The sequence below is a fragment of the Drosophila virilis genome, chromosome X (genome assembly GCF_030788295.1).
Source record: "Drosophila virilis strain 15010-1051.87 chromosome X, Dvir_AGI_RSII-ME, whole genome shotgun sequence".
Taxonomy (NCBI): Eukaryota; Metazoa; Arthropoda; class Insecta; order Diptera; family Drosophilidae; genus Drosophila; species Drosophila virilis.
Window position 1 is genome coordinate 16,089,096 of NC_091543.1, and position 13,132 is coordinate 16,102,227.

At 41.4% G+C, this 13,132-nt stretch overlaps 3 protein-coding genes across 3 annotated transcripts; 2 read left to right on the top strand and 1 right to left on the bottom strand.

The window, feature by feature from the left end:
- The first annotated feature begins 1,918 nt into the window (after positions 1-1,918).
- Positions 1,919-3,151, top strand: png (pan gu). Its single transcript, XM_002058972.4, has 2 exons — positions 1,919-2,134; positions 2,196-3,151. The coding sequence occupies exons 1-2, from the start codon at positions 1,967-1,969 to the stop codon at positions 2,898-2,900; spliced, it is 873 nt and encodes a 290-aa protein (XP_002059008.1). The 5' UTR covers positions 1,919-1,966; the 3' UTR covers positions 2,901-3,151.
- Positions 3,066-5,533, bottom strand: LOC6635478 (ESF1 homolog). Its single transcript, XM_002058971.4, has one exon. It carries the CDS (start codon positions 5,468-5,470, stop codon positions 3,149-3,151), a length of 2,322 nt encoding a protein of 773 aa, XP_002059007.1. The 5' UTR covers positions 5,471-5,533; the 3' UTR covers positions 3,066-3,148.
- A 976-nt stretch (positions 5,534-6,509) lies between these two features.
- Rilpl (Rab interacting lysosomal protein like) lies at positions 6,510-10,968 on the top strand. Its single transcript, XM_032439653.2, has 5 exons — positions 6,510-7,664; positions 7,728-8,182; positions 8,252-8,347; positions 8,434-8,550; positions 10,138-10,968. Exons 1-5 carry the CDS (start codon positions 7,050-7,052, stop codon positions 10,508-10,510), a joined length of 1,656 nt encoding a protein of 551 aa, XP_032295544.1. The 5' UTR covers positions 6,510-7,049; the 3' UTR covers positions 10,511-10,968.
- Positions 10,969-13,132: the final 2,164 nt, after the last annotated feature.

Consider the following 13,132-nt stretch of genomic DNA (forward strand, 5'->3'; position numbering starts at 1 on the left):
AATTAAAAATTATTACGTATACGCCCGCCTGGCCCTCACTTGTGGCAGGCGCTTTTCCATTGAAAACCCGTTGCCAATTGTTGTTGTTGCTGTTGTTGTTTTTGTTGTTGTTGTGTGTGGCAGCCACCGCAGGCGGGTTAACCACCGCCGCCACCACTAACCGGTCGAGCGGTGCACAAATATGTAATGCAAGTGCAAGGTAATTGAACAAAAAATAAACATATTAAAAAAAATATATACACACTCATATAAAACGGTCAGGCAAAGAAAACAAACAAAGAAATACATATCAAATTACATTAATAAATAACATTCAGTTTGATTGGTTGAAAACCGTTGAAATTACGCCAATTAGCCACTTGGTGACATTTTTTACGAAAATTCAAATCTCTTTGGGGGGAAACCCCCCCTCACACATTCGTGTAGCTGGGCAATGGATAATTTTCCTGTTTTGCATGAGCTAATTAAAAATGGATTTTCAATAATTATCAGCGGCGCTGCTTGCAACAGCAGCGATAACAATTGTTGCAAGACTCGTTGCTACGCTTCCTCGTTCCAAGCCGCGCCCCAAAAAGCAAAATAAAACAGCAAAAACACAACATGTAAATGTAAGATTTATGACGGCTTTAGAAATTGGTGGCACGAATGATGGATCGACAGCCCTAATTATGAGGTAAGGTAAGACAAAGTGCTTGCAGCATGCTGCAATTTACGGTGTAACGCAAGGGTTTGGCAGTGAAAGGTTCAAAAACGTTAAAACGTTTAATGATTGTAAATGTTTGCGTAAATACTTTCCCAATCTTCTCGTGCCGCCAGCTAATTGACTTATAATCGAACTATCAAACGCTTAAATCAGTTTCCTAGTGCTCCAATTAACATTTAAATGCATATAAATAAAAGTGTTAGCAATTAAAATGCAATGCGATTAGATAATCATGCAGTGAATGTCTGTATTTGGCTCAGGAAGCTTGAAATTGCAAAAATTTCCCAAAAATAAAAATGCAGATTCGAGCCGAAGCTTAAAGCCGCTGCAAACAGTTTAAACTGTCTGCCAAATGGTGTTGTTGCAGTTGCTGCTGCCTTTTACTGCTACAGTGCCGTTGTGTGTGCAATCGATTGAATTTCTTTGGGTTAGTATGCTTCCATCGGCACCGCGAGTGCAGTCCGAAAGTAAAAGTAAACTACTTTTCTGCACGGCGACGATGAAATTTGCATAACAAGCCGCTCTTGCTGTTGTGTTAAACGCGCCTGCCACAAAAACCGTTTTAATTAATCATTTAATAAGCGCTAAGACTCTTACATAATATCAATCCTCTTCCCATATCGCAGGAAGTCGACAAACTAACATTAAGCTTACAAATTTAAATTCATAACCGTCACGTAGCCGGTAGCCAGAGATGCCACCTGTTTTTAGCGCAAGCGATTGTCCGATTACAATTGCCGACTCTTCAAACAGCTGTGATGGAAGAAGAAGCACAGCAGTAATGCGTGGATCAGGCTTAAAAGCCAAATGTGACTAATTATTAATTTGTCCTTTTTACCCATCTAAGAATCTCTTTCTGAAGTATTCTATAGAAAACTTGGTTACATTTTGCACGCGGAACTAGCTCTGATTCACATAGCTCCAAACAGTAGGAAAAAAACAGGAACCAAAACTGGTTCGCTGGCAGCTACTGATGATGAGCACTAAATTCTTAAAAGCAGGAGAATGCATTGCCATTGGATTTGTGGTAACTCTACCTAGCTTTTAATAAAATGTAAGAATAGAAATCGATTAGAAAACAATATTGGCCCTTTATTTATAAATTGGTAACAATGATATCAACAAGTTTCAAACATGCCGGGTTTTATAGAAGATACATCGAAAAAGGAGAATCGATTCGATAAAAATGATGCTTGTTCTATCGATATTGCGCGCGACGCATGAAATGTAACTGTTAATGCGTCGTCTTGCAAAAGCTGTGCCATGGATCTGGGTGATGCGAGTCTACGCACCGTTCGCATATTGGGCCAAGGCACCTTTGGACGCGTCTTCTTGTGCCTGCAGCGCGAGGGTCGCAATGAACGTAAAGTTTGTGTGAAGCGCATTATAATGCGTAATCCGAAGAGTGAGCTGGCGCTAATCAAGGAGGAGGTAATGCAGCACCTGAATATGCATGTTTATCGGTGGGCCAACTACTAACTGCGCTTCTTAGATCTACATCATCTCACAGCTGCGGCATCCGCATATCGTGCAATTCCTGCGCTACTTCATGCACTCCGGCACGGTTAACATTGTAATGGAGTATGCACCGAACGGCACCATGCGCGATGTCATCCAACGGACGAGCCAAAACGCAAATGGGCTGCTGGACGAACCGCGGCTGCTGCGTTTTTTTAGTGACATGATCCTGGGCCTGGAATATCTGCACATACGGCACGTAATACATCGCGACATCAAGCCGGAGAACATGCTGCTCGATGCGAACGATCGCGTCAAGTACGCCGACTTTGGCATATCCAATGTACATGCGCCGGACAAGCAGCAGCCGTGGCAGGTGCTCGGCACACCGCTGTACATGGCGCCAGAGATAATGTGTGGCGCCAAATGTGACTTTAAGTCGGACATCTGGTCGCTCGGCCTAGTGCTATACGAGCTGTGCATCGGTCGCAATCCCTTTGAAGCGCTGCTCCGGCCAAACGATCCCTTTGCCCAGGTGCGCAACGTTGTCAAGGCCATGGCCCAGCCCAGACTGGACTGTCAGGTGATGCGGCGACGCTACGAACCCATTTGGGCGCGTCTCTGTGAATCGATGGTTGTCTACAAGCCGGAGAAACGCATTTGCCTGCCCGACCTGATCTCCATCGATCCCCACATTACGCACAGCATCTATGGGCGTTACTTTAAGTATGACTATTAGTGAGAAATAATTATTTGTTGTAAACTGTCAACTCCTTCATGTGCTCCTTTTCCTCCTTTTGCAATTTGTAACTGTGCGCCTTATTAGCCTTGGCCGATTCGATCTGCCTTGATGCTTTACTATGACCATTTGTGATTAATGCTATAATTGTTGGATTGTCAGCCCTTGCAAGTCATCCTAAACATTGTTAGCTTTATTTCTAGTTATATTATACACGATGTAAGCCATAAATTGTAAATGTGGACTAACTACGCCTTGCGCTGCTGAATCTTCATCTTGAGACTCTTAACCAGCGCGTTCTGCTCCAGCTGCTGCTTGGATCGCTTCTTTGCCGGCTGCTCAACCTCAACCTCCTGCTGCTCGTTCTGGTGCTGGCGTCGCTTCAATTTCTCGCTTATTAGCTGTTGCATGCCCTTGGTGGGCTTGTAGTTGGAGTGCGTGGGATCAATGTTGTACTCGTGCGACTTGTAGACGGCATTGAAGCGCTCATCGTTTAGATTCACCTGGAAGTTATCCTCGTCCTGCGGCTTGCTCTCGCTGTTCTTCGACTTCTTTAGCTGCTTGCGACGCTTGCGCTTGCTGCTGCTGCTGCTTGCCTGCTCCTCCTTAAGTATTTTCGCCAGGCTAAAGTGTTGCTTTGGCTGCTGTTCCACGTCGTCGTCATCATCCAACAGCAGCGCCAGTTGCGCCTCCGCCTCGTCGTCGGCAGGCGTCGCTTTGATAAGCTTTTGCTTCTTCGATTTGGCCTTTTTGCTCAGCTTGGGTTGCTCATAGTCACCGCTGGCAAACTCCTCGGCAAAGTAGGAGTCGTTCATGTCAATGCCGTCGGGTATGGAGTCGTTGTCGCTGTCGTGCGCCGCATCCGGATCAATGCCCTGGAGTTCCAGTTGCTTGCGACGACGCTGCTCTTTGCGCAGCTTATTCTTCTCGCTGCGCTTTTGCAGCACCTTCTCGATGGGCGTCAGTTGAGATTTAATGCTGGCTGGTTCTTTGCTGTCGCTTGCCTCGGGCGCATCAATATTCCAGGACATTTCCATTTCATAATCTTTCTCCTTGGACTTCTGCTCCTGTGCATTGATCTCGGCCAGCAGATTTTTATACTTTTCGATGCGCTCCTTTTGTTTGAGACGTTTTACTGACTGCTTCGGCGCTGCTTCTGACGCTTCCTTCGCTGGCTTCTTTGTATTTTTCTGTAGAGCGTCAGCCCCATCCTCTTCTTGCTCTTGCTCGTCCTCGTCTTCGTCCTCCTCGCTGCTGTAGGCAACAATCTGGCGCAGCTCCTTGTCGTTTAGCTGATCCACTTTGCCGCTGGACAGCTTGTCGCCCAGTTCTCGCCTGTCCAAAGCCGTCTCGTCCCAAGTTAGATCCACCTTCGCCTGCTGCAGCGCCGTGGTGGTAAACTGTCGCGGCTTGTAGTTGCTCGCATCCGGCAGCTCATAGCACTCGTCCGTGGGCATGTCCTCGGAGAAGCTGGTGTCATCTGGTATGAAGCGCAAATCCACACGCGTCGCAGAGCTCTCGTACTCGATGCCATCGCATTCATTGTAAACCTTCTCCGCTGTGGCGGGGCTGTCGCACTCGACGACGGCGTAGTAATAGCGCAAGCGATTCAGCTGGTACTGGCGTAGCTTCTCCATGTGATAGTCGTCGCCCTCCTCTGCATCGCTGTCCTGCTCACGTACCAGCTCCTCGTCGGAATCCGGCTCGCTTTCGGGCTGGGCGCTGACCAGCTCGGTGGGGCCATGCACATCCTCCTCGGCCATGCGCGCCTTGCCATATTCGGAGGGATAGATTTTGACGCTAAGAACACTGCCACCGGGCGGCAGGAAAGAGCTGAGCAAGACCATCAAGTCCTGGGCACGTATGCGATCCCAGTCCATGTTGCACACAGCTAGACGACGTGTGGCTTCCTCTGTGCATTCCGCATCCATATCCAGCTCACCCCAGACATGATCGATTTGCAGCTCTGGACCGTCCTCATCATCGGTGCTCTCCTCATCCGACGAGGAGTCGGTCATAAGGCGTCCCTCGCCGCGGGCATAATCGATATTTGGATTCGTTAGACGCTTGCGTAAGTTTTCAGGCACTTCGGAGCCATCTTCATCACTGTCCAGCTGCAAAACATTTTTGACCTGGTCATCTTGTGTGATGGCCAGCTCTTCGGCCCGGCGCTCCTCATCCTCGTTGTCATTCGTCGCCTTTTTCTGCTCCTCATCCTCGTCCGAGCTCTCGTTATCATCGAGCTCGTAAAACTTACGCAGATCCTCGGCGTTTGTTTTATTCACAGGCCTGCCGTACTTGTCCACGGTGTACTTCACTTTAAACTTGTCATCGTCGAACATGCCCTGGAAGCGCTTGTCGATCTTCACCTTACGCTGTACCTTGGGCACGCCGCGAAAGCGCGGATCGGCCAGCAAATGCTGAAAGCGCTCGTCCTTCCATATGCCGCTCGCTTCTCCATCACCATTTTGGGTTTTAGCTGAAGTTGTAGGATTTTCCTGCTTCGAAGGTTTCTCCTGCTTCGAAGGCTTTGCTTTCGGCTTTATGGATTTATCCGGCTTTTTGGCCATGTTCTTACTGTTTAAATAAGCCAACAATACAGCAACACGTGCATAGAGATGTTCACAACATATCGATAGCCAAACATCTGTCTGAGCACAACCGATGATATCAATGTGAGTGTAAATTTAATTTTCTAAAACTATCGTATTAATCTTATATTTCCCCCAAGGCAAAAGACGTGCAAATAAGCTGAGGCTATATCTATTACACTTTGATATTAAAAAGATTTCATTCCAGACCTTCTCATTAGTATGCAGTTTATTATATATAGGCTCTTAGAAGTTGTCAATTTACAAATTTCGTGCAGAAACGATATCACTGAACGATGAATATCTAAAAGAGTGAAACTATCGTCACCGCTTCGCAATGAGCGAGCTGCTAACAATCGATAGCGATAGCTGCTAACTATAAATATTAAATCTTATCTTGGCGCAAGCAGTATAAATATTTAAAAGTTAATATAATAATACCAAAAGATCTGCTTGCATTCCCAATATTTATGTAGGTTCCAACTTATTTTGATTTTTTATATAAATTTGTTTACATACAAATATTAATGAAGGGTCTAATCGATAATATTTAAATATATTATAAAATTTTTACTATATATACATTCATACATTCCCCTTAAAGTTGTTCATTGAAAATTAATAAGTTGAATCATTCAGGCTTGGAGGGATATTAAATTTCCGGTTAGGCGGGCACAACTGTCAACCGATGGCAGCACTAGGCTAGTATTGCCAGACATTGCGAGCCCTTAAATTCCAATGCTGCCAATATGTTGGGCAATATTTTGATTTTGAAGTGACTGTGACTACAGTTACTCGATGCATATATAAACTTCACAAAAAATAACAAAAGGCTATTTACCAAAATGTTTAAATTTCAAATGCATAAAAGCAAGCTGCAATGTACATTTTTAAGAGAAGCGACTGTTGTTTTATTATGTATTAAATAACATCTGTGACTTGTTTACCGAAAGTAACTGGTGCGTAGGGGTTGTGCATCACTAAGCTCATAAATATAAGTAAATTATTTTGCTTTGCAATTAAATATAGAATAATGTGCTTAGTAGCAATGTTTCATTTAGATCCATTAAATTTGCACTAATTGTTTAATTTAATGTGCTACAACGTCTCAGCTCGATGACAAGCACGAAGCAACGCTGCGCGCATGTGTAGAGCGAGAGCGAGCAACGCTGGTTTGCATAGCTCTCTGTGGACAGCTGCGTGCGCTACGCTTGGAGGGGGGGACTTGCAAATTTGTATTTATTACTCATCCAGCGAGTATGATGCAGTCATCGAAAGATTTATAAAAACCAGGTCCAGTTGCAGGTCTAAGTTCGAGCTCGTTGCATATGCGCATAATTTGTTTAACAGATGTGCAATTTGTTGTGGGCGACATAAAATATAAAGTGAATGCGAATTCAATACACCTACCAACTGTGCGTCTGTGTGTGCGTGCGTGCATGTATGTGTTTATGTAAAGCCAAGTGAACCCCTCCGCCCCCTGTACATAGATTATTGGCACCACAACGCACAACGCCAGCTGCTGAGCGAAGTTAAATCGGGAGTGCAACCACGCCTGATGCCCGGCTTCCATCTCAATGAAATGGGCGAAATGGTCTTGGACGCCATCGATGACATTGGCGTGGTCGATGTCTACGATCTGGCATCGGATATTGGCAAGGAGTATGAGCGGATCATGGATCGCTATGGCACCGATGCTGTAAGCGGTCTGATGCCCAAAATAATCAATACCCTGGAGCTGCTGGAGGCATTGGCAACGAAAAATGAGCGCGAGAACTCTACAATACAGGAGTTGCGCGAGAAGATCGCCCAGCTGGAAAGCGAAAAGCTGGAGAAGGCAGAGTTTCGGCGACGCTTCGAAAAGGAATTGGAGCTAATTGAGGAGCAGTGGCGGAGCGAGACCAATGAGCTGGTTGATTTGGTTTCCTCGCTGCAGGACGAAAACAAGCGGCTGGTAAAGCAAACCCAAGACCTGCAATCGTCATCTGCACAAAGCTCCGGCTTGGGCGCCAGCCTAACCGAGAGCATCATCAGCATGACCAACAATGAGCTGCATAGCGCGCTCTCCGATACGCAGGTGCTACAGCGACTCAAGGAGCAGATCTATAAGCAGCGCGACGAGCTGAAGCAGCGTGAACGCGAACTCCAGGACAAGTACAGTGAGCTTGAGCATGTAAGTAACAGCCTTCAGATGATGAGCCTCCAGTTGATGTATTTCTCTTTTTGTTTTGTACAGGTCAACATTCAGGCGGAGCGCCTAAAAGCCTCGGAAAGGGACACGCGACGTCGCCATAAGCTAATGCAGGCGCAGGTGAAGACACTGTGCGAGGAGCGTGCCGATTTTCTAGCCCAGCTGCAGGATCAGTGCCGTGAGATCAATCAGCTGCGCAAGCGTTTGGGCCTTGCTGAAAAGGAGAATGAGGATCTGGTGCAGTCATACGATGATGATCAAAATGATCCAAATAGACCACGCTATACGACGCGAGAGCTCAAGGAGCTAATCAGCGAGCGCGACGAGCTGCTCACCACCATTGACAACCTCAACCAGCAGCTGGCAGAGCTGAAGCCAGCGACCAGTGCCAAACGTACGCGTCAAATATCCAGCTCTGATGACAGCGACGACGATGACGACAACGAGGCTGATGACGGTGTTGAGGCTGATGTCGACGATGACAATGTGGCTGGCGAAACGTGCGTATACACACACATTAAAATGTAATTAAAATTTCTAATGATTATGTACACCATTTTTATTGTCAGGCCACCTGGACATGATGCGCCCGTGCAGGGACCGCTGCCCTATGAACCAGACGACGCGCCCTGGAAGAAAAGCTCCGAGTCGGGCATACGCAAGTTGTGAGTGTGCAAAAAGAGATTTTGAAATAGATGCTCGTTTTAATTTACGCACGTTCGACTTATTACACTGTTTTGCGTGTTTACAGCTTTCGTAAACTTTTCTCGGATCCAACGGATGGCAGCAATACATTCCCGAAACGTTCCTTGGCCACACTCTCGAAGATGGCGCTCTCGGCCACGCCCGGCAGTGGCAGCCAGCCGAAGTAAATGCCTTTTAGCCTAAGCGACAAGTGCATAATTCCAAAAATTCTAATTATGTGGTTTGATTTTGTTTTATGTATTATTATTTTTTGTTCTTTCTTTTTATTTATTTATTTTTAGTCCCTGTCTGTCCCTTGCTATGTTTTATATGCTCGCTAAGTATTTACCATTTTCTTATTTTATGTACATAATTTACATATTTGATTGCTGTGCTCTCATAATCTTAAGTTGTTATTTCTTTTTTACGTGATTGCTTAATATGTAATTTTATTTTATTTTTTTGACGTTCTACTGACTTTAATATGCCAACATTTGCGCAAAATGCTTTCGTTTACTTACACATATATATAAGTATATATATATATATAAAGTATGTCATTGTACTACCCAATTATATGTATACTAACTAATCTTATCTATGACCAAAATGCAAGGAACTATTCTATGCTTGACTAGCAGGCACAACGGGCAACGGATTCCTTTCGAGACCGAACCGCATACACACACACAATATATATAGATATATATATATATGGATATACATTTTACATTACTCTATACATAATACATATTTACATAGCAACTTATCTAACCATTTAGACATACATACATACCCTATACATATGCAATGTTCCAAAGAACAAAATGTATGAGCAAGTTTTTCAAAGTTTGCAGGCAAGTGAGTGATTTTTGAAAGAATTTAACCAATTAGAGAAACCGTAATGAAATACAATAGAAATGAATAACTAGTAATTGTAGCGAGTTTTTAAACAGTAAACTAAAACGTATTCAAACATTTGCATAACACGTATTCCAAAGTTGTGTATTTTTCGAGTCTACTCTACTTACTGCTCGGATACAGTTTTAACAGTAACAAAATTAATTAATTAGAAAACAATCCTTGTAGAAGCATTAACAATTGTTGCCTCTGTTGCAAATCTTAGCCGAGGACTAGAATTCATGTTAACAAATTATTCTAAACGAGTATTGCAATAATAATATGGCAAATATATAGAAATTTTTATATATTTACTGCAATTAGCAATATAGGCAATCTGTAATCTATGTATAACTGTGTCTCCCTCTCTTTCTCCCTCTCTCTCTCCCTCTCTCGCACTCACTCTTTCTCACAAAATGTATCTGTATCTCGCTCTAACCCTGTAGCCAACTTTTAATAGCGAATTGAGCCTTTTTGTAGCAGTTGCCCCAAGCGGCCTTATATTAGAAAAAAATATGAACACGATCAAAATATAAAGTAAATGCATATTATTATTAATTAGCCAGCGTTGAATTGTAGCTGATGGTTTGTTGACAAATTAACTATAATTAGAGATAAAACGAACAAAAATTAACAAAATTGAAGCAAAATCAAAATCATATAAACGTTTTTTAGCCGCAAATTTTAACCAAAAAGAGAAAAATGAAAATACAAAATCCACAAAATATGACTAGAGTTGTTTGTTAGAAATTAATTGAAAATCATGTACCAATTTATATAGCTTAACAGTTTTCGTGTGTGCACCACAAAATGTTGCATTTGCCACAGTTGAATTATAGATTAAACATACTATATGATTATATTCGAACAGGTTGCATATTGTTTCCCGCTTCTTCTGGCTGTCCATCTCTATAAGCTTCTCGCTTCGCTCGCTAACTTCGCTAAAAATGCGCTTCTTTCGTATTATGTACAGATATACATCTCATCGTATCAGGTCCAAGCATATAGTACATATCAGTTTTTTATTTAAATTGAATTTGGTTTCGGTTTTAATTTTGAATGAATATTGCAAGCAACGAGAAATGTGCCAAAGACTTAAACGGAATTCAGCGGTTGCCATTGATCCCAGATCCAAACATTCTACACATAATCCAAACCATGTTAATTCCCACATTTACAATTACAAACTAATTATTTTTACTTGGCAACTGAACTCTTTTACACACAACAAAAATGATGAATAATAGAAGAAGCAACGGCAAACTGCAGCTGAACTAAAAACAAAAAAAAAAAAAAGAAAACAAAATGAAAGACATGCGAGTTTTTGTCTGAAGTATTAAAGCTATTAATTTATACTTAATTAAATTAGTTCGCTGTGTCGCAGAAATCTCAAGAACTTTAAAAAACGTGCACAAATCTGACTGAATCGATTTCGAACTTCTTTATTTTCAGTATTTAAAAAAAAAAAAAAACATTTCAGCAATTTGAAGATTTTTGATTTCTGTGACACAGCGCAAAATATGGAAATGAATTATACAAGTACATATATTCAATAAATTAATGTTGACTAAATTTATATATACATATACATATTATATACATACAATATATATTAACCAAATAACGCAAATTATTAAAAAAAAAAAAATTATATACATTATACAAAACATGCCCAGTTCTCGAGTATGCGACAGAGTTAATGGACCCCGCTCCAACAATATCATAGTACATGCTCGCAGCACACATTTTATGCATTTTATGGATGCGGCAAATAAAAGTGATGGCAAGAAAAAAAAAACAATTAAATCTATTTTACTTAATTTGAGTGACGCAATTTAGCGAAGAGTTTATCTACATTTAAATATTTAAATACAATGGGATCACATTTTCTATCAAATGTTTAAGAAATATCATATATATAAATGTTCGATGAAAATGTAGGAACATTTAACAAATTTTACAAATATTTATACAAATTTTACAAGTTTTATAATTTAAAGGTATAAAATTTCAAAATCAGACATTATTTACCCGAGATATTAAAAAGAAATCATCGAAAAAGATTCGATTTTCGCAAAAAAACGTGGTGATTTGGAAGGTCATATCTCCGCGGGGAGTTATGTCGTTTTGGAACGTCATATCTCCGCGCGGAGTTATGTCGTTTTGGAACGTCATATCTCCGCGCGGAGCTATGTCGTTTTGAAACGTCATATCTCCGCGCGGAGTTATGTCGTTTTGGAACGTCATATCTCCGCGCGAAGCTATTACCCGAGATATTACAAAAAAAAATCATCGAAAAAGTTTCGATTTAGGCACCGATCTCCATTTTGTCGATTTGGGTCAAAATTTTGGATTTCCTTTTTTTGATGCCAATCGATAGAATTGATCCTTACGAGTCAAAAATTGTATAAAATTCCTAAATCGGAAATTATTTGACGGAAATATTCCAAAATATCATCAAAAAGGTTGACTTTACGATCTAATGGTTTTTTTGTCTTTAGCATTTTTGAACCCATCGATGATTAATTTCTTTGAATGCCAATTGATGCTAGGGATCCGTACGCATTCAAAAAGGTATAACATTTTAAAATCAGACATTATTTACCCGAGATATTAAAAAAAAAAACATCGAAAAAGATTCGATTTTCGCAAAAAAACGTGGTGATTTGGAAGGTCATATCTCCGCGGGGAGTTATGTCGTTTTGGAAGGTCATATCTCCGCGGGGAGTTATGTCGTTTTGGAACGTCATATCTCCGCGGGGAGTTATGTCGTTTTGGAACGTCATATCTCCGCGGGGAGTTATGTCGTTTTGGAACGTCATATCTCCGCGCGGAGCTATTACCCGAGATATTACAAAAAAAAATCATCGAAAAAGTTTCGATTTTCGCACCGATCTCCATTTTGTCGATTTGGGTTAAAATTTTGGATTTCCTTTTTTTTGATGCCAATCGATAGAATTGATCGTTACGAGTGAAAAATGGTATAAAATTCCTAAATCGCACATTATTTGACGGAAATATTCCAAAATATCATCAAAAAGGTTTACTTTACGAACTAATGGTTTTTTTGTCTTTAACAATTTTGAACCCATCGATGATTAATTTCTTTGAATGCCAATTGATGGTAGGGATCCGTACGCATTCAAAAAGGTATAACATTTTAAAATCAGACATTATTTACCCGAGATATTAAAAAAAAATCATCGAAAAAGTTTCGATTTTCGCAAAAAGACGTGGTGATTTGGAAGGTCATATCTCCGCGGGGAGTTATGTCGTTTTGGAACGTCATATCTCCGCGCGGAGCTATTACCCGAGATATTACAAAAAAAATCATCGAAAAAGTTTCGATTTTCGCACCGATCTCCATTTTGTCGATTTGGGTCAAAATTTTGGATTTCCTTTTTTTGATGTCAATCGATAGAACTGATCCTTACGAGTCAAAAATGGTATAAAATTCCTAAATCTGACATTATTTGACGGAAATATTCCAAAATATCATCAAAAAGGTTGACTTTACGAACTAATGGTTTTTTTGTCTTGAACATTTTTGAACCCATCGATGATTGATTTCTTTGAATGCCAATTGATGGTAGGTACGCATTCAAAAAGGTATAACATTTTAAAATCAGACAATATTTACCCGAGATATTAAAAAAAAATCATCGAAAAAGTTTCGATTTTCGCAAAAAAACGTGGTGATTTGGAAGGTCATATCTCCGCGGGGAGTTATGTCGTTTTGGAACGTCATATCTCCGCGCGGAGTTATGTCGTTTTGGAACGTCATATCTCCGCGCGGAACTATTACCCGAGATATTACAAAAAAATAATCATCGAAAAAGTTTCGATTTTCGCACCGATCTCCATTT

Excerpts from the sequence above, each read along its gene's own strand:
- png (XM_002058972.4), top strand. The coding sequence starts at position 1,967 with ATGGATCTGGGTGATGCGAGTCTACGCACCGTTCGCATATTGGGCCAA. Across the intron at positions 2,135-2,195 it reads TGGCGCTAATCAAGGAGGAG|ATCTACATCATCTCACAGCT; the intron begins GTAATGCAGCAC and ends TGCGCTTCTTAG.
- LOC6635478 (XM_002058971.4), bottom strand. The coding sequence starts at position 5,470 with ATGGCCAAAAAGCCGGATAAATCCATAAAGCCGAAAGCAAAGCCTTCG.
- Rilpl (XM_032439653.2), top strand. The coding sequence starts at position 7,050 with ATGCCCGGCTTCCATCTCAATGAAATGGGCGAAATGGTCTTGGACGCC. Across the intron at positions 7,665-7,727 it reads AGTACAGTGAGCTTGAGCAT|GTCAACATTCAGGCGGAGCG; the intron begins GTAAGTAACAGC and ends TGTTTTGTACAG. Across the intron at positions 8,183-8,251 it reads GACAATGTGGCTGGCGAAAC|GCCACCTGGACATGATGCGC; the intron begins GTGCGTATACAC and ends TTTTATTGTCAG.